The 20,841-nt window shown below is 46.6% G+C and overlaps 1 protein-coding gene across 2 annotated transcripts in view; it reads right to left on the bottom strand.

Annotated features, from left to right (window-relative positions):
* LOC121535409 (signal peptide peptidase-like 2B) overlaps positions 1–20,841 on the bottom strand; it is a 28,353-nt gene that overhangs the window by 2,694 nt on the left and 4,818 nt on the right. For both annotated transcript variants that reach the window (XR_005994738.2, XM_041842449.2), the window contains exons 5-13: positions 16,664–16,803; positions 9,072–9,214; positions 8,372–8,468; positions 7,912–8,028; positions 7,461–7,542; positions 6,716–6,790; positions 3,223–3,285; positions 2,976–3,075; positions 425–502 (exon numbers count right to left, since the gene is read on the bottom strand). Coding sequence is in view for 1 of the 2 variants with exons in the window: in XM_041842449.2 (XP_041698383.1) it covers positions 425–502; positions 2,976–3,075; positions 3,223–3,285; positions 6,716–6,790; positions 7,461–7,542; positions 7,912–8,028; positions 8,372–8,468; positions 9,072–9,214; positions 16,664–16,803 (895 nt within the window). In the remaining variant the exon portion in view is untranslated. The remainder of the gene's footprint in view (positions 1–424; positions 503–2,975; positions 3,076–3,222; positions 3,286–6,715; positions 6,791–7,460; positions 7,543–7,911; positions 8,029–8,371; positions 8,469–9,071; positions 9,215–16,663; positions 16,804–20,841) is intronic.

Below are 20,841 nucleotides of genomic sequence, written 5' to 3'. Positions count from 1 at the left end.
AGAGGGAGGAGGGAGAGGGAGAGGAGAGAGGGAGGAGGGGGGGAGAGAGGGAGGGGGAGAGAGAGGGAGGAGGGGAGAGAGGGAGGAGGGGAGAGAGGGAGGAGGGAGAGGAGAGAGGGAGGAGGGAGAGAGAGGGAGGAGAGAGGGAGGAGGGAGAGAGGAGAGAGAGGAGAGAGAGGAGAGAGGGAGGAGGGAGAGAGAGGAGAGAGGGGAGAGAGGGTGGAGGGAGAGGAGAGAGGGTGGAGGGAGAGGAGAGAGGGTAGAGGGAGAGGAGAGAGGGTGAAGGGAGAGGAGAGAGGGTGGAGGGGGAGAGTGAAGCAGGTATGTTACTGCTTGTTTGGAACAAATACTATTAAGACTCTACACACAAATGAGGTTTTTGACTATCAAAAAGACAATGCAAATCGAAATGTGTTGGTCTTACCGATAGTGCAGGCCAGGAAATAGAACCGTGAGGACTGCATGAGGATGTCAAACCTGTGACAGTATGCTACCAGCAGACCTGAGAGAGAGAGAGAGAGAGAGAGAGTCATGGCAGCTCAACCGGGACGAGTGCAGATATCTCGCCACAGAAAGATACGATAACAGGAGTTAGATAGTGTACGATAACAGGAGTTAGATATTGTACGATAAAGGACCAGGTGAAGAAAGACTCCTGATGAGATTTAGATTAGACACTATGGGAGGTACCTGGTACTAAGGCAGGATACAGTAGTAGAGTACAGTACAGTAGTAGAATACAGTAGTATAGTGCAGTAGTAGAATACAGTAGTATAGTACAGTAGTAGAATACAGTAGTATAGTACAGTAGGAAAGTACAGTATTAAAATACAATACAGTAGTAAGATACAGTAGTAAAATACAGTAGAGTACAATAGTAAAATACAGTACAGTAGTAGAAGATAGTACAGTAGTAGACTACAGTGCAGTAGGTTACAGTAGTAGAGTACAGTAGTAGTGTACAGTAGTAGTGTACAGTACAGTAGTAGTATACAGTAGTAGTGTACAATAGTAAAATACAGTACAGTAGTAAGATACAGTAGTAAAATACAGTAGTAGAGTACAGTAGTAGAGTACAATAGTAAAATACAGTACAGTAGTAGAATACAGTAGTAGAGTACAGTAGTAGAGTACAATAGTAAAATACAGTACAGTAGTAGAAGATAGTACAGTAGTAGAGTACAGTAGTTAAAATACAGTACAGTAGTAAAATACAGTACAGTAGTAGATTACAGTAGTAGCTAACAGTACAGTAGTAGAGTATAGTACAGTAGTAGCTAACAGAGTAGTATAATACAATGCAGTAGTAGACTACAGTGCAGTAGTGTACAGTAGTCGAGTACAGTAGTAAAATACAGTAGTAGGGTACAGTAGAGTATAGTACAGTAGTAGAATAAGGTACAGTAGTATAGTATAGAACAGTAGTAGAGCACAATAGTAAAATACAGTGCAGTAGTAGAGTACAGTAGTAGAGTACAGTAATAGGATACAGCACAGTAGTAGAATACAGTAGTACATTTACATTTTTTTTACATTTACGTCATTTAGCAGACGCTCTTATCAAGAGCGACTTACAAATTGGTGCATTCAACTTATGATAGCCAGTGGGACAACCACATTTGTTTCTTCTATTTTTTTTTATGGGGGGTGGGGGAGGGGGGAATAAGGATTACTTTTATACTATTCCAGGTATTCCTTAAAGAGGTAGGGTTTCAAGTGTCTCCAGAAAGTGGTGAGTGACTCCGCTGTCCTGGCGTCGTGGGGGAGCTTGTTCCAACATTGGGGTGCCAGAGCAGCGAATAGCTTTGACTGGGCTGAGCGGGAACTGTGCTTCTGTAGAGGTAGGGGGGCCAGCAGGCCAGAGGTGGATGAACATAGTGCCCTCGTTTGGGTGTAGGGTCTGATCAGAGCCTGAAGGTAAGGAGGTGCCGTTCCCCTCACAGCTCCGTAGGCAAGCACCATGGTCTTGTAGTAGATGCGAGCCTCAACTGGAAGCCAGTGGAGTGTGCGGAGGAGCGGGGTGACATGAGAGAACTTGGGAAGGTTGAACACCAGACGGGCTGCAGCGTTCTGTATAAGTTGTAGGAGTACAGTACAGTAGTAGAGTACAGTAGTAGAATACAGTACAGTAGTACATATAGTAGTAGAGTATAGTACAGTAGTAGTGTACAGTAGTAGAATACAGTAGTATAATACAGTACAGTAGTAGAATACAGTAGTAGAATACAGTAGTAGAATACAGTACAGTAGTAGAGTACAGTAGTAGAATACAGTAGTAGAATACAGTACAGTAGTAGAGTACAGTAGTAGAATACAGTAGTAGAATACAGTACAGTAGTAGAATACAGTAGTAGAATACAGTACAGTAGTAGAATACAGTAGTAGAATACAGTAGTAGAATACAGTACAGTAGTAGAATACAGTAGTAGACTACAGTACAGTAGTAGTATACAGTAGTAGAATACAGTAGTAGACTACAGTACAGTAGTAGAATACAGTAGTAGAATACAGTAGTAGACTACAGTACAGTAGTAGAATACAGTAGTAGAATACAGTACAGTAGTAGAATACAGTAGTAGAATACAGTAGTAGACTACAGTACAGTAGTAGAATACAGTAGTAGAATACAGTAGTAGAATACAGTGCAGTAGTAGAATACAGTAGTAGAATACAGTACAGTAGTAGAATACAGTAGTAGAATACAGTAGTAGACTACAGTACAGTAGTAGAATACAGTAGTAGAATACAGTACAGTAGTAGAATACAGTAGTAGAATACAGTAGTAGACTACAGTACAGTAGTAGAATACAGTAGTAGAATACAGTAGTAGAATACAGTGCAGTAGTAGAATACAGTAGTAGAATACAGTACAGTAGTAGAATACAGTACAGTAGTAGAATACAGTAGTAGAATACAGTAGTAGAATACAGTGCAGTAGTAGAATACAGTAGTAGAATACAGTACAGTAGTGTTACCTGGTACTAAGATGTCGCCAAATCCAAGCAGAGAAAAGGGCCTGTCACACAGAGCCAGAGGGGAAGAGTTGAGGCGGGGCACTTTGAGCACCATAGGAAGCTGGAAGGAGGCCAGCAAGGACAGAGAGCATCTATTAGTTACATTATTACATCCTTCAATTGCTACATCAGTTCATGTGAAAGAACAACTGTTATTTGAGACCAAATCAGCAACAGAACATATCAAATCAATCGATGCCAAATGTACCTTTTCATGTGTGGAGGAGTCAGAGGGCCCAGCCGCCACCTCCACCATAATACTATGACCACTCTGAGGAGACAAACACAGGACACATGGTAGTGGCTTAATGCAGGGTTTCCCAAACTCGGTCCTGGGCCCCCCCTGGGTGCACGTTTTGGTTTTTGTCCTAGCACTACACAGCTGATTCAAATAATCAAAGCATGATGATGAGTTGGTTATTTGAATCAGCTGTGTAGTGCTAGGGCAAAAACCAAAACGTGCAACCAGGGGGGGCCCCAGGACCGAGTTTGGGAAACCCTGGTTTAATATATAGTCCATTTATCTACCCAGTTCCTGCTTCATGTATAGCACCTACAGTGCCTTCAGAAAGTATTCACACCCCTTTGTTATGGCAAGCCTAAATAAGTTCAGGAGTAAAAATGTACTTAACAATTCACATAATAAGTTGCATGGACTCACTCTGTGTGCAATAATAGTGTTTAACATAAATTTTTATGACTACCTCATCTCTCTACCCCACACATACAATTATCTGTAAGGTCCCTCAGTCGAGCAGTGAATTTCAAACACAGATTCAACCACAAAGACCAGGGAGGTTTTCCAATGCCTCACAAAGGGCACCTATTGGTAGATGGGTAAAAAAAAAAAAAGCAGACATTGAATATCCCTTAGAGCATGGTGAAGTTATTAATTATCTATACACCCAGTCACTACAAAGATGCAGGCGTCCTTCCCAACTCAGTCGTCGGAGAGGAAGGAAACCGCTCAGGGATTTCACCATGAGGCCAATGGTGACCTTAAAACAGTTATAGAGTTGAATGGCTGTGATAGGAGAAAACTGAGGATGGATCAACAACATTGTAGTTACTCCACAATACTAACCTAATTGACAGAGTGAAAAGAAGGAAGCATGTACAGAATACAAATATTCCAAAACTAGCATCCTGTTTGCAACAAGGCACTAAAGTAAAACTGTAAAAAATGTGGCAAAGAAATGTTATGTCCTGAATACAAAGCGTTATGTTTCGGGAATATCCAACAGAACACATCACTGAGTAACACTCTTCATATTTTCAAGCATGGTGGTGGCTGCATCATGTTATGGGTATGCTCGTCATCGACAAGGACTAGTTTTTTTAGGATAACAAGAAACGGAATAGAGCCAAGCACAGGCAAAATCCTAGAAGAAAACCTGCCTTCCAACTGACACTGGAGACAAATTCACTTTTCAGCAGGACAATAACCTAAAACACAAGGCCAAATCTACACTGGAGTTGCTTACCAAGACGACATTGAATGTTCCTGAGTGGCCTAGTTACAGTTTTTACTTAAATCGTTTTGAAAATCTATGGCAAGACTTGAAAATGGCTGTCTAGCAATGATCAACAACCAATTTGACAGAGCTTGAAGAATTTTAAAAAGAATAATCAAATCAAATATTATTTGTCACATGCGCCGAATACAACAGGTGTAGACCTTACAGTGAAATGCTTACTTACAAGCCCTTAACCAACAATGCAGTTTTAAGAAAGAATACCTAAAAAATAAAATAAGAAATAAAAGTAACTAATAATTAAAATAAAATAATTAAAATAAAATAACAGTAGGGAGGCTATATACAGGGGGTACCGGTACAGAGTCAATGTGCGGGGGCAGCGGTTAGTCGAGGTAATTGAGGTAATATGTACATGTAGGTAGAGTTAATAATGTGCAATATTGTACAATCCAGGTGTGCAAAGCTCTCAAGAGACTTAACCAGAAAGACTCACAGCTGTAGTCACTGACAAAGGTGATTCTTACATGTATTGAGCCAGAGGGTTGAATACTTATGTAATCAATATAAACTCAGCAAAAAAAGAAACGTCCTCTCACTGTCAACTGCAATTATTTTCAGCAAACTTAACGTGTAAATATTTGTATGAACATAACAAGATTCAACAACTGAGACATAAACTGAACAAGTTCCACAGACATGTGACTAACAGAAATGCAATAATGTGTCCCTGAACAAAAGGGGGGTCAAAAGTAACAGTCAGTATCTGGTGTGGCCACCAGCTGCATTAAGTACTGCAGTGCATCTCCTCCTCATGGACTGCACCAGATTTGCCAGTTCTTGCTGTGAGATGTTACCCCACTCTTCCACCAAGGCACTTGCAAGTTCCCAGACATTTCTGGGGGGAATGGCCCTAGCCCTCACCCTCCGATCCAACAGGTCCCAGATGTGCTCAATGGGAGATCCGGGCTCTTCGCTGGCCATGGCAGAACACTGACATTCCTGTCTTGAAGGAAATCACGCACAGAACGAGCAGTTTGGCTGGTGAAGTCATGTCAGGATAAGCCTGCAGGAAGGGTACCACATGAGGGAGGAGGATGTCTTCCCTGTAACGCACAGCGTTGAGATTGCCTGCAATGACAACAAGCTCAGTCCGATGATGCTGTGACACACCGCCCCAGACCATGACGGACCCTCCACCTCCAAATCGATCCCGTTCCAGAGTACAGGCCTCGGTGTAACGCTCATTCCTTTGACGATAAACGCGAATCCGACCATCACCCCTGGTGACACAAAACAAGTGACTCGTAAGTGAAGAGCATTTTTTGCCAGTCCTGTCAGGTCCAGCGACGGTGGGTTTGTGCCCATAGGCGACGTTGTTGCCGGTGATGTCTAGCCTACAAGCCCTCAGTCCAGCCTCTCTCAGCCTATTGTGGACAGTCTGAGCACTGATGGAGGGATTGTGCATTCCTGGTGTAACTCGGGCAGTTGTTGTTGCCATCCTGTACCTGTCCCGCAGGTGTGATGTTTGGATGAACCGATCCTGTGCAGGTGTTGTTACACGTGGTCTGCCACTGCGAGGATGATCAGCAGTCCGTCCGGTCTCCCTGTAGCGCTGTCTTAGGCGTCTCACAGTACGGACATTGCAATTTATTGCCCTGGCCACATCTGCAGTCCTCATGCCTCCTTGCAGCATGCCTAAGGCACGTTCACAAAGATGTTAGTGTCCTAGGTTTTCATAACTGTGACCTTAATTGCCTACCGTCTGTAAGCTGTTAGTGTCTTAACGACCGTTCCACAGGTGCATGTTCATTAATTGTTTATGGTTCATTGAACAAGCCTGGGAAACAGTGTTTAAACCCTTTACAATGAAGATCTGTGAAGTTATTTGGAATTTTACGAATTATCTTTGAAAGACAGGGTCCTGAAAACGGGACGTTTCTTTTTTTGTTGAGTTTATATATATATATATATCCCACCTTGTAACAACAAAATGTGGAAAAATTTCAAGGGGTGTGAATACTTTCTGAATGCACTGTATAGCACCGCCTGTATAGCACCGCCTAAGTCAGATATTTTTCCACTAATTGGTCTTTTGACCAATCAGATCAGCTTTTTGCCAATAATTGGTAAAAATATCAGAAACTTGTCCTGTAACAAAAGGCGCTTTAGAATTAAAATGTATAAATATTTCCTATTTAAATGAGGGGCTCCACTGTGACGTACCTTGGTAAAGAGAGGAGTAATAAATACAAAGAAAACATCGTAGACAAACAGGGTCACCAGCAGCATGGTGCAGGCCTGGAGCAGAAGACATGGAAGAAGAAGAATATATTAATACGACCTTTCCTGCCTATGGATGTTGTTCAATGGGGTTAGATACACAGATCACTGCTTGTCATAGGGTCGGGGAAAAACTCCTGGTCATTAACACACATGCATGATCATCAGTACAACTCCTGGCCCTAGTTAGTTACTAATGTGGTCAGTACCACTTTTAAAATGGCCGCCAGTCCATCCATGACAGGCCCATTGACTTGAATGGGATATTCCCATTCTAGTGATTCTACTTCTATGGTCAGTACATTATAATCATCATTTGGTTGGTGCCTATATTTGTCCTGTTTCACACATGAACAAGTGTGTATTCATATTTGTGTGAATTGGAAATGTGTTCCTTTTTTTGCATATCCCAACTCCCCCTGAGACACCCTCTGAGAGTGGGGTCACAGCCAGGAACTGCCATTATCAACGGCGATCCTGGAGCGATTAGGGATAAGTGCCTTGCTCAAGGGCACAGACAGATTTGTACTACCTTGTCACCTCTGGGATTCGAACTAGCGACATTTCGGTTGCTGGCCCACCGCTTGGCTACCTGCCGCCCTGTTATGCTATGCTAGTGTATCCACAGAATACCATATAGAATCATATAGACTACAGAATTATAGAATCTCTATACTGGTGTACGAACCTTAAACGTGGGCAGTCTGATAGTCTTGAGCATGTAGAGACAGAAGGCTATGCCCAGGGCATCCTGTAACACCCACGCCCACCTAGGAGAGGACACAGCAGATGGCAGGAATAACAGTTAGCCTGCCACACACACAGGGGTAAACACACTCACACCTCAACACAACACAAACAAATGCCTCAAGAAGACTATGTTAGCCCATGGAGCTGAAACCTGAAGCCTAGGCATTCATTAGCTCTAGGTGCTTAAGGCTAAGTCTCCAGGTCTCAGGCAACATTACTCCTCCCTCTAGCGTAGCTAACCAGTAAGACGGTTGGAAGAGTCCAGGAATCAGGAAGGAATAAGCAGGAAATCCGGGAATCCTCTAACTGGAATTTCTGGAAAACCTGGGAATTTTGGAGAAGTTACTTTCCGAAAATTTTTGAATTTTGTCACCCTAGTTAGTACTCACTGATCTTGGTTGCGGAACACGCCCCAGGTAACGCTGACTCCGATGCAGAAGGCTGACAACAGCAGCATGCGGACCTGAGGCCTCTTGTGGCAGTAAGGCAGGTTGTTCTCTGGGATCCTACACACATAAACACACACACAGGAAGAAGTTGAAAAAGTAAAAAAAAGAAAGAAATAGATGGAGAGTTATTGGTTGATTGTGGACTACTTCCTGGTGATTATGAACATATCTTACTTCCTGGTGATTATGAACAGATCTTACTTCCTGGTGATTATGAACAGGTCTTTGTTAGGTTGATGGTGGACTACTTCCTGGTGATTATGAACAGATCTTACTTCCTGGTGATTATGAACAGATCTTACTTCCTGGTGATTATGAACAGGTCTTTGTTAGGTTGATGGTGGACTACTTCCTGGTGATTATGAACAGATCTTTGTTAGGTTGATGGTAAGTCTCTCACCTGCACTTCCCGAAGGGGAGTCTCCTAACGAAGGGCCAGAGACAGCTGTACAGGCCAACAGACGAGGCCAGGCAGAATATCCCAATGATCATATACACTACACAGACAGAGGATAGAATATAACAATGATCATATACACTACACAGACAGAGGATAGAATATAACAATGATCATATACACTACACAGACAGAGGATAGAATATAACAATGATCATATACACTACACAGACACTACACAGACAGAGAGAAGTGAATGTAAACCAGAGAGAAAGGCAGAGACAGGTTAAGGTGGGGAGACAGGTGTATACCCAGGTGGTCGTAGACTAGATAAGAGACAGGTAGAGATGGGTACAGGTGTATACCCAGGTGGTCGTAGACTAGATTAAGAGACAGGTAGAGATGGGTACAGGTGTATACCCAGGAGGTCGTAGACTAGATAAGAGACAGGTAGAGATGGGTACAGGTGTATACCCAGGAGGTCGTAGACTAGATTAAGAGACAGGTAGAGATGGGTACAGGTGTATACCCAGGAGGTCGTAGACTAGATAAGAGACAGGTAGAGATGGGTACAGGTGTATACCCAGGAGGTCGTAGACTAGATAAGAGACAGGTAGAGATGGGTACAGGTGTATACCCAGGAGGTCGTAGACTAGATAAGAGACAGGTAGAGATGGGTACAGGTGTATACCCAGGTACGTACCTAGGTGGTCGTAGAAGAAGTAGAGCAGTACCAGCATCGAGCAGCACATGACCACGAACACAGAGATCATGATGGGCGTCACATCCACCGTCTCCTCGTCCTGCTTCTCCGCGCTGTCGTCACGCTTGTGCTTCAGGTAGCGCCTGCAGACAGAGGGACACCACAGGGACACGTGAGGGAGGAGGGACACAGGAGGGAGGAGGGACGCCCCTGGGGACTATCGTCAGTAACAGACCCTGAAAATCTGTCGCCATGGACACCTAGCAACTGAGGTATAAAGGAAGGTTGTAGCGCAAAAACTGCTCTTCTTGAGTGACAGGAGGTGTGGCTTGGTATGTGTGGAAGAGAGAGGGAGAGTGAGTGAAGAATCAAATGGAGTAAACTATAAAAACAGACATTATTACACACAGCGGAGAAGCGTTATACAAGGTAAATTAAAAACCAAAACTGGTCCGTGCATCAAACCGGTCCACCCCGTTTTACCCTCCCCCTGTCAGTAACAGACCCCTCTCCATCCTGAAGCAACTTGTCTTCACCCTTCATCCTACAGCTAAAGCTCCCCCACGAAGAAGTTGACCCAGTCCCTAAGCACTGATTTAAAATTAGCTCTAATACCCTCCTCAAATCCTGGGGGAAGCTTTATTTGTCACATGCGCCGAATACAACAGGTGCAGTCCTTACAGTGAAATGCTTACTTAAAAGCCGTTAACCAACAATGCAGTTTTAAGAAAGAATACCAACAACAACAAAAAAATCACAAAAAAATACTATATAAAATAATACGAAATAAAAGTAACAAATAATTATAGAGCAGCAGTATAAAGAACAGTAACGAGGCTATATACAGGTGGGTACCGGTACTGAGTCAATGTGAAATAACAGTAGAGAGGCTATATAGAGGGGGTACCGGTACCGGTACCGAGTCAATGTGCAGGGACACAGGTTAGTCGAGGTAATATGTACATGTAGGTAGAGTTATTAAATTGACTATGCGTAGATAATAAACAGAGAGTAGCAGCAGCGTAAAAGAGGGGGGGCATTGCAAATAGTCTGGGTGGTCATTTGATTAGATGTTCAGGAGTCTTATGGCTTGGGGGTAGAAGCTGTTAAGAAGCCTTTTGGACCTAGACTTGGCGCTCCGGTACCACTTGCCGTGCGGTAGCAGAGAGAACAGTCTATGACTAGGCTGGCTGGAGTCTTTCACAATTTTTAGGACCTTCCTCTGCCACCGCCTCGTATAGAGGTCCTGGATGGCAGGAAGCTTGGCCCCAGTGATGTACTGGGCAGTACGCACTACCCTCTGTAGTGCCTTTCGGTTGGAGGCCGAGCAGTTGCCATACCAGGCAGTGATGCAATCAGTCAGGATGCTCTCGATGGTGCAGCTGTAGAACCTTTTGAGGAGTTGAGGACCCATGCCAAATCTTTTCAGTCTCCTTAGGGGGAATAGGTTTTGTCGTGTCCTCTTCACGACTGTCTTGGTGTGCTTGGACCATGTTAGTTTGTTGGTGATGTGGACACCAAGGAACTTGAAGCTCTCAACCTGCTCCACTACAGCCCCGTCGATGAGAATGGGGACGTGCTCGGTCCTCTTCTTTTTCCTGTAGTCCACGATCATCTCCTTTGTCTTGATCACGTTGAGGGAGAGGTTGTTATCCTGGCACCACACGGCCAGGTCTCTGACCTCCTCCCTATAGGCTGTCTAGTCGTTGTCGGTGATCAGGCCTACCACTGTTGTGTCATCGGCAAACTTAATGATGGTGTTGGAGTCGTGCCTGGCCATGCAGTCATGAGTGAACAGGGAGTACAGGAGGGAACTGAGCACGCACCCCTGAGGGGCCCCCGTGCTGAGGATCAGCGTGGCGGAGGTGTTGTTACCTACCCTAACCACCTGGGGGCGGCCCGTCAGGAAGTCCAGGATCCAGTTTAGTCCCAGGGTCCTTAGCTTAGTGATGAGCTTTGAGGGCACTATGGTGTTGAATGCTGAGCAAATTGGAGTGGGTCTAGGGTTTCTGGGATAATGGTGTTGATGTGTGCCATGACCAGCCTTTCAAAGCACTTCATGGCTACAGATGTTAGTGCTACGGGTCGGTAGTCATTTAGGCAGGTTACCTTAGTGTTCTTGGGTACAGGGACTATGGTGATCTGCTTGAAACATGTTGGTATTACAGACTCAGACAGGGAGAGGTTGAAATGTCAGTGAAGACACTTGCCAGTTGGTCAGTGCATGCTCGGAGTACACGTCCTGGTAATCCGTCTGGCCCTGTGGCCTTGTGAATATTGACCTGTTTAAAGGTCTTACTCACATCGGCTACGGTGAGCGTGATCACACAGTCGTCCGGAACAGCTGATGCTCTCATGCATGTTTCAGTGTTACTTGCCTCGAAGCGAGCATAGAAGTAATTTAGCTCGTCTGGTAGGCTTGTGTCACTGGGCAGCTCGCGGCTGTGCTTCCCTTTGTAGTCTGTAATAGTTTGCAAGCCCTGCCACATCCGACGAGTGTCGGAGCCGGTGTAGTATGATTACATCTTAATCCTGTATTGACGCTTTGCCTGTTTGATGGTTCGTCGGAGGGCATTGCGGGATATCTTATAAGCTTCCAGGTTAGAGTCCCACTCCTTGAAAGCGGCACCTCTACTCTTTAGCTCAGTGCGGATGTTGCCTGTAATCCATGGCTTCTGGTTGGGGTATGTACGTACAGTCACTGTGGGGACGACGTCATCGATGCACTTATTGATGAAGCCATTGACTGATGTGGTGTACTCCTCAATGCCATCGGAAGAATCCCGGAACATGTTCCAGTCTGTGCTAGCAAAACAGTCCTGTAGCTTAGCATCTGCTTCATCTGACCACTTTTTTATTGACCGAGTCACTGGTGCTTCCTGCTTTAGTTTTGGCTTGTAAGCAGGAATCAGGAATTTAGAATTATGGTCAGATTTGCCAAATGGAGGGCGAGGGAGAGCTTTGTAGCGTCTCTGTGTGTGGAGTAAATGTGGTCTAGAGTTTTTCCCCCTCTGGTTGCACATTTAACAGGCTGGTAGAAATGAGGTAAAACGGATTTAAGTTTCCCTGCATTAAAGTCCCCGGCCACTAGGAGCGCCACCTCTGGATGAGCGTTTTCCTGTTTGTTTATGAAGGGTAAAGACAAGTTGCTTCAGGATGGAGAGGGGTCTGTTACTGACAGGGGGAGGGTAAACCGGGGTGGACCGGTTTGATGCACGGACCAGTTTTGGTTTTTAATTTACCTTGTATAACGCTTCTCCGCTGTGTGTAATAATGTCTGTTTTTATAGTTTACTCCATTTGATTCTTCACTCACTCTCCCTCTCTCTTCCACACACACCAAGCCCCACCTCCTGTCACTCAAGAAGAGCAGTTTTTGCGCTACAACCTTCCTTTATACCTCAGTTGCTAGGTGTCCATGGCGACAGATTTTCATGCGAATATTCTAAAATCCGCATTAAAAAATATATGCATATTTTCCCACCAGTGGTGTGTTTCCACCAAACGGACTTCTTGTGGATAAAAATCAGTGCGTGACGACGTAGTGCAGTTGTTCCCAAACTGTAGGGCGCGAGGGGTCGGCAGGTGGGGCGCTAGGGGTCGGCAGGTGGGGCGCTAGGGGTCGGCAGGTGGGGCGCTAGGGATCGGCAGGCGGGGCGCTAGGGGTCGCGAGGGGTCGGCAGGCGGTGCGCGAGGGGTCGGCAGGCGGTGCGCTAGGGGTCGGCAGGCTGATGATGCACTACCCAACTTACTCTTGAAAGTTGTAATAGTAGAACGCACAAGGTGCAATTTCGAAATTGTGTAGTGCATCATCGGTTTTCCTCATCGTGTCAGTCATTGCATACCTTAGAGAGATATTTATAACTTGTCAGAAATGTCCACATCAACTAGACCATGTCAGCTAACGTTTTGTAGCCCATAGATTTTGTTGTAATGTTTGAGTCACTCAAATATCACATGAATACACATTAGACATGACCAAATGTGTAGAATTGCAGGAAATAAGCTTTAAACCTGCTAAATTCTCTATATACAGAGGGGTGTGAACAGTGTGTGTCATCAACAGTGCTTGTGCCCATACCTCAACTAGCCGGTGCCCCCGCACATTGACTCTGCACCGGTACCCCCCTGTATATACAGCCTCCCTACTGTTATTTTATTTTACTTCTGCTCTTTTTTTTCCTCAACACTTTTTTTGTTGTTGTTTTATTTTTACTTTTTTTGTTAAAAATAAATGCACTGTTGGTTAAGGGCTTGTAAGTACGCATTTCACTGTAATGTCTGCACCTGTTGTATTCGGCGCATGTGACCAATAACATTTGATTTGATTTGAAATAGATGTGGTGCACAATACTGGAAGGGGGGCCCGAGTTAAAAAGTTTGGGAACCTCTGACCCCTGGTGCACACAAAATGTACTTTTTCACTTAACTTTTCATGTACCGAATAAAAATCGAAAGTTCAATGTGTTTACATCGTATTTTCCACTCTACCGATAGTTTTGTGACAAAAACAGTTGCGTTAAATGGCAAATGTGCCTACTCTGGTTTTGGCACGTGCGCTCTAGCCCCAAGCCAAACGCTCACAGATACAGTGCGGGTAGGCTAGTCTACCCGATGAGACTATTATGGATAGGAGCAAGAATATTTGTATTTGTCAAACGGCAGTCAAGCATCGATCATCATGTCACTCAGACCCTTTATATTTCATGGAAAGGAGCATCAAGATCACTGTGTACTTTCATCACCCTGTGAAGTTCATCAGAAGTTATTTCATCTGTAGCCTAATAAAACTGCATGGTTTCCTGACTCGCAGCGGGAGGACCACACACCATATCATCGCGTGACTAAGTTTACTTCGATATTATGGTTATTATATCAATATTTGCGCATCAAGGCGTTTCCACCGCCATTTCTCACATAATTAATTTTACAGACACAAAAAGATTGCACCACGTTGAACGAACAAATTATCTGTCGGTATGACTTTACTAGCATAAAAACTGTGGAAGGAAACGTGGTTATTGGCTATCAAAAGTCACAACAACCACTCGCAGTGACAGTCTGCATGTTGGTGACAACGATGCAGCTTTCCACTTTGCTTCTTAATATAAATCCACAAGCGTTCTATAATTACACTATTCGTTTGTGTATCTTACTGTCTGCAAACAGCTGGTTTATCTTTTCTTAGCAACTCTACCTACATGTACAGTGAGGGAAAAAAGTATTTGATCCCCTGCTGATTTTGTACATTTGCCCACTGACAAAGAAATGATCAGTCTATAATTTTAATGGTAGGTTTATTTGAACAGTGAGAGACAGAATAACAACAACAAAATCCAGAAAAACGCATGTCAAAAATGTTATTAATTGATTTGCATTTTAAATGAGGGAAATAAGTATTTGGACAAACTATATGGACAAAGCCCCATTAAAAACACTTAAAATGTATGTGTTGCCACCCTAGGGTCATGCGCTACTCATAAAGCATATTTAGAACTTGTATTATTCAAAAACCTCAAATACCATAAAAAAATATTGTGATATGATATTTTGGCCATATCGCCCAGCCCCCGCCGAACTGACCTCTGCTCAGTATCTAGACTAGAGGCAACTTCACTCTACCTCTCTCTCCACCCTGCCCACAGCACTCTCTCACTCACTCTCTTTTCCCCAGAGATGATAACCCTTGATAATTTAACCACGGCCTAAATTAAGCCACTACTATGTGGCCTAGCAAGCCTCGCCCTCTCACACTAGCTTTCCTTGTAGTCTCCGACCACGCTGCTATCCACAGCTGTCTGTTGGAGTGGCCTAAGGGTGGTCTAGCAGTCTAAGCCGTTGCCTCCGGATCACATATACCGCTGCAGCGTGGATTCAAATCTGGCCCCATGCCATTTCAGCAAACTCTCTCCATCTTTCGTGTCTACCTCTGTCCTACCAACAAAACAAAAAAGTGAGGTGTCCTTTTGTGAGGGACTACTTTTTACTGTCTGTCAGACTTACTTCTTGATGTCCTTGCTACTACCACCACCACCATCACCACTACTACCACCACCACCACCACTACTACCACCACCACCATCACTACTACTACCACCACCACCACTACCACCATCACTACTACTACCACCACCACCACCATCACCATCACTATTACTACTACCACCATCACCACTACCACTATCTCTACTACTACCACCACCACCACATCACTACTACTACTACCACTACCACCATCACCATCACCACCATCACTGCCACCACCACTACTACTACCACCAACACTACTACCACCAACACTACTACTACTACCACCAAACACACACACATCACTGTCACACACTACTACTACCACCAACACTACTACTACTACCACCACCACCATCACTACTACCACCATCACCACCATCACCACTACCACCATCACCACTACTACCATCACCACTACTACTACCACCAACACTACCACCATCACTACTACCACCACCACTACCACTATCACTACTACCACCATCACTACTACTACTACCACCATCACCACTACCACCATCACTGCCACCACCACTACTACTACCACCAACACTACTATCACCACTACTACTACCACCATCACTACTACTACTACCACCACCACCACCACCATCACCACCACCACCACTACTACTACCACCAACACTACTACTACTACCACCAACACTACTACCACCATCACCACCATCACTGCCACCACCACTACTACTACCACCAACACTACTATCACCACTACTACTACCACCATCACTACTACTACTACCACCACCACCACCATCACCACCACCACCACTACTACTACCACCATCACTACTACTACTACCACCACCACCACCATCACCACCACCACCACTACTACTACCACCAACACTACTACAACCACCACCACTACCACCATCACTACTACCACCATCATCACCACTACCACCACCACTACTACTACCACCACCACCACCACCATCAACACCATCACTGCCACCACCACTACTACCACCCCAACACTACTACTACTACCACCATCACCACTACCACCATCACCATCACTGCCACCACCACTACTACTACCACCAACACTACTACTACTACCACCACCACCACCACTACTACCACCATCACTACTACCACCACCACTACTACCATCACCAACACTACCACCATCACTACTACTACTACCACCACCATCACTACTACTACTACCACCATCATCACCAATACCACCACCACTACCACTATCACTACTACCACCATCACTACTACTACTACCACCACCATCACCACCATCACTACTACTACCACCACCACCACTATCACTACTACCACCATCACTACTACTACCACCATCACTACTACTACTACCACCATCACTATTACCACCATCACCACTACCACTACTACTACCACCACCACCACTACCACCATCACCACTACTACCACCACTACTACTACCACCATCACTACTACTACCACCACCACTACTACTACTACCACGATCACTACCACCACCACCATCACTACTATTACCACCACCACCACTACTACTACTACCCCCACCACCAGACTTACTTCTTGATGTCCTTGCTGCCAGCCCAGTATCCTCCGATGGCCACTGTCCCCACAGCCATGAGGAAGATGATGACCATGTTGTAGTCCAGGACGGGCTCCTTGGGCGCATACATGGCCACCTCTCTGCCCTGCCCAAAGGTCTGCAGGGGACAGGAAACACAGCATTTGGGTAAATTGACAAATTAATTGATTTGTTGATCTTTGTTAGTCACGTTACAAACATCAAGTTTGTTTGAACAGGGTCGCGTTCAGGAGGGTGGCAGATAGAAATGTAATGAATAGAGCAGCTGACATGATTCCTTTAGCCTCAATGCTTACTCTACATGTCAGAGAGGCATGTTTGTTCTTTATGATATATCTCTATCTAAACACATGGGGGCGCGTTCCGGATTGTCACGGTTTCGGCCGAGGCAGCTCCTCCTCCTTGTTCGGGCAGGTTTCGCCGGTCGTCGTCTCCGGAGTACTAGCTGCCACCGCTCTATGTTTTCTGTTTGATTAGTTTTGTCTGTTAGCCACACCTGTCTTGTGTTATGTCTAATTAAGCACCCTATTTAGTTTCCTTGTTGTTAGTGTAGTGTTGTGTGTAATTGTTTCGTGTTAGGTGTCGTTTCGTACCTGTGTTTGGTACGCCACTACTATATTGTTTACTTCTCGGTTGAGAAGAGTTTTGCGCGCCTGTTTATGCGCGCTTGTATTTTACGCCTGTGTGCGTTTTGCCTCTGGCTGGTTTTGGATTATTGCCTCGCATTTTCCAGTAAAGATTATTGGACTATCTATCTGCTTCTGCACTTGATTCCACACCACACCATTTCTACACGGCCCTGACAGAATTACACACCACTTCGATGGAATCAGTAGGAGCACAAGTCGACAGCGTGGAGGAGCGTCTCCAGGGACAGGAACATCGCATCAATCGGATCGGGCACGCGTTGGAGGGCGTCATGGACACTCTTCGGCGCTGGGAGATCAGCGGTGTCCCCACAGCCCCACCGGTCGCTCCATCACCACCAGAGAACCTGCCAACTCATCTACCGGAACCCAGTGGGATTCGGCTCTCGCTCCCGAGGGCGTACGACGGCTCCGCTGCCGGGTGTCAGGGTTTCCTTTTGCAAGTGGAGCTCTACCTGGCCACCATACACCCGGCGCCCTTCGGGATACGAGAGCGTTTCCGCCCTCATCTCCTGTCTCACCGGCAAGGCGTTGGAGTGGGCCAACGCCGAATGGAGGGGAATAGACTCCGCCACAGTCACCTATGCGGAGTTTTCCCGCCGCTTTCGTGCGGTCTTTGACCATCCACCAGAGGGAAGAGCGGCGGGGGAACGTCTATTCCACCTCCGACAGGGGATGAGGAGCGCTCAAGAATTCGCACTGGAGTTCCGGACTCTAGCGGCTGACGCGGGGTGGAATGAGAGGGCCCTCATAGACCATTTTAGGTGTAGCCTTAGGGAGGACGTCCACAGGGAGTTAGCGTGTAGGGACGCTACTTTAACTTTTGACCAGCTTGTGGACATGGCTATTCGTCTGGACAACCTACTCACGACCCGCGGGCGTCCCAGATGGGGGCCTCCCATTCCACCCTCCAGCACCTCCGAGCCGAGTCCGATGGAGCTCGGAGGGGCTGGCGCTAGAACGAAAAGAGGAAGGAACCCGAGGGGAGCAGTCTCCTGTACCAGGTGTGGCCGCGGAGGGCACACCGCTGGCTAGGTGCTGGGGAGGGTTCCCTGAGGAGGGAGATGGCAGGCCATACAGTGGGGAGTCCACCCAGGTGAGTAGGCGCCCTACTTACCCAGAGCTTTCTGTCGTCCACTTTACATTGCCTGTTTGTTTTCCACAGGTTGCACCTCGTTCCCAGCATAAGGCGCTAGTCGATTCAGGCGCAGCTGGGAATTTTATAGATCGCAAATTTTGTGTTAAGTTAGGGATTCCCCTCCTTCCAGTCGATAAGCCTTTCCCCGTACATGCTTTAGATAGTCGTCCGTTAGGATCTGGGTGGATTGGGGAGCTCACAGCGCCACTTAGGATGATGACGCAGGGGGGTCATGAGGAGACGATTCAACTCTCTGATTGACTCTCCTGCGTATCCGGTGGTACTGGGGCTTCCCTGGTTGACCACCCATGATCCTACTATTTCGTGGCGAGAGAAGGCTCTTCAAGGGTGGTCTGCTCAGTGTGAGGGGTTTTGTCTGGGTGTTTCCGTAGGGGCGACCTCGGTGGAGAGTCCGAACCAGATGCCAGCACTGCACATTCCTCCTGAGTATGAGGATTTGGCACTCGTGTTTAGTAAGACCCGAGCGGCAAGGTTGCCACCTCATAGACAGGGGGATTGTGCGATAGACCTCCAGACAGGAGCAGCGCTCCCGCGGAGCCATGTGTATCCTTTGTCAAAGGAGGAGAAAAAAGCAATGGAGACGTACATTGCCGAGTCTCTGAGACAGGGATACATACGGACCTCTACTTCTCCCGCGTCCTCGAGCTTCTTTTTTGTGAAGAAGAAGGATGGAGGTCTGCGTCCGTATATTGACTACCGCGGTCTCAATCAGGTGACTGTTAAATATAGTTATCCACTCCCGCTGATTGGGACTATGACGGAGTCATTGCACGGGGCACGGTTCTTCACAAAATTGGACCTCAGGAGCGCATATAATTTGGTGCGCATTAGGGAGGGCGATGAGTGGAAGACAGCATTTAGTACTACTTCCGGCCATTACGAGTATCTGGTCATGCCATATGGGTTAATGAATGCTCCATCAGTCTTCCAATCATTTGTAGATGAAATTTTCCGGGACATGCAGGCGCAGGGAGTGGTGGTGTACATTGATGATATTCTTGTGTACAGCCCTACTCGGGCCGAGCATGTAGCCCTGGTGCGCAGGGTATTGAGGAGACTGTTGGAGCATGACCTATATGTCAAGGCTGAGAAATGTCTGTTCTTTCAGGAGTCAGTTTCCTTTTTGGGTTACCAGTTGTCTGCGTCAGGGGTGAGAATGGAGGTGGACCGAGTGTCCGCCGTGCGTAATTGGCAAACCCCAACGACAGTTAAAGAGGTGCAGCGGTTTTTGGGGTTTGCGAATTACTACCGGAGGTTTATCCGGGGTTTTGGTCAGGTGGCAGCTCCCATCACGTCTCTTCTGAAGGGGGGTCCGGTGCGCTTGCAGTGGTCGGCTGAGGCGGACAGGGCTTTTGGGAGACTGAAGGACCTGTTTACCTCGGCTCCGGTGTTGGCGCACCCGGATCCCACTTTACCGTTTCAAGTTGAGGTAGACGCGTCCGAGGCCGGTATTGGGGCCGTTCTATCTCAACGCTCGGGTACACCACCTAAGCTCCGCCCCTGTGCTTTTTATTCTAAGAAGCTCAGTCCGGCGGAGCGGAATTATGACGTAGGGGGACAGGGAGCTGTTAGCCGTAGTCCAGGCCCTAAAGGTGTGGAGGCATTGGCTTGAGGGGGCTCAGCACCCTTTCCTTATTCTGACCGATCACCGTAACCTGGAATATATTCGGGCAGCTAGGAGACTAAATCCTCGCCAGGCTCGATGGACTATGTTTCTCGCCCGGTTTGTGTTTAAGATCACTTACATCCCTGGGTCCCAGAACGGGAAGGCAGATGCTCTGTCCCGCCGGTACGACGCGTGGAGGAGAGGTGCGTGGAGTCCATTCCCATACTACCGGAGTCGTGTCTGGTGGCACCGGTGGTGTGGGAGGTCGATGCGGAGATCGAGCGGGCGTTACGTACCGACCCTAGTCCTCCACAGTGTCCGGTGGGTCGGACGTACGTCCGCTCGAGGTCCGGGATCGGTTGATTTATTGGGCTCACACGTCTCCCTCCTCTGGACATCCGGGTATTGGCCGGACGGTGCACTGCCTTAGTATGAAGTACTGGTGGCCAACATTAGCCAGGGATGTGAGGGTTTATGTCTCCTCCTGCTCAATATGTGCCCAGTGTAAGGCACCCAGACATTTGCCCAGGGGTAAATTACAGCCCCTGCCCGTTCCACAGCGACCCTGGTCTCATCTATCGGTGGATTTTGTTACCGATCTTCCCTCCTCTCAGGGGAATACCACCATCCTGGTCGTTGTGGATCGGTTCTCTAAGGCCTGTCGTCTCCTTCCCATGCCGGGTCTTCCTACTGCCCTACAGACCGCTGAGGCTCTATTTACTCACGTCTTCCGGCATTACGGGT

This window comes from Coregonus clupeaformis, chromosome 21 (genome assembly GCF_020615455.1).
Source record: "Coregonus clupeaformis isolate EN_2021a chromosome 21, ASM2061545v1, whole genome shotgun sequence".
Classification (NCBI taxonomy): Eukaryota; Metazoa; Chordata; class Actinopteri; order Salmoniformes; family Salmonidae; genus Coregonus; species Coregonus clupeaformis.
This window is presented reverse-complemented; position numbering and strand designations above follow the sequence as displayed.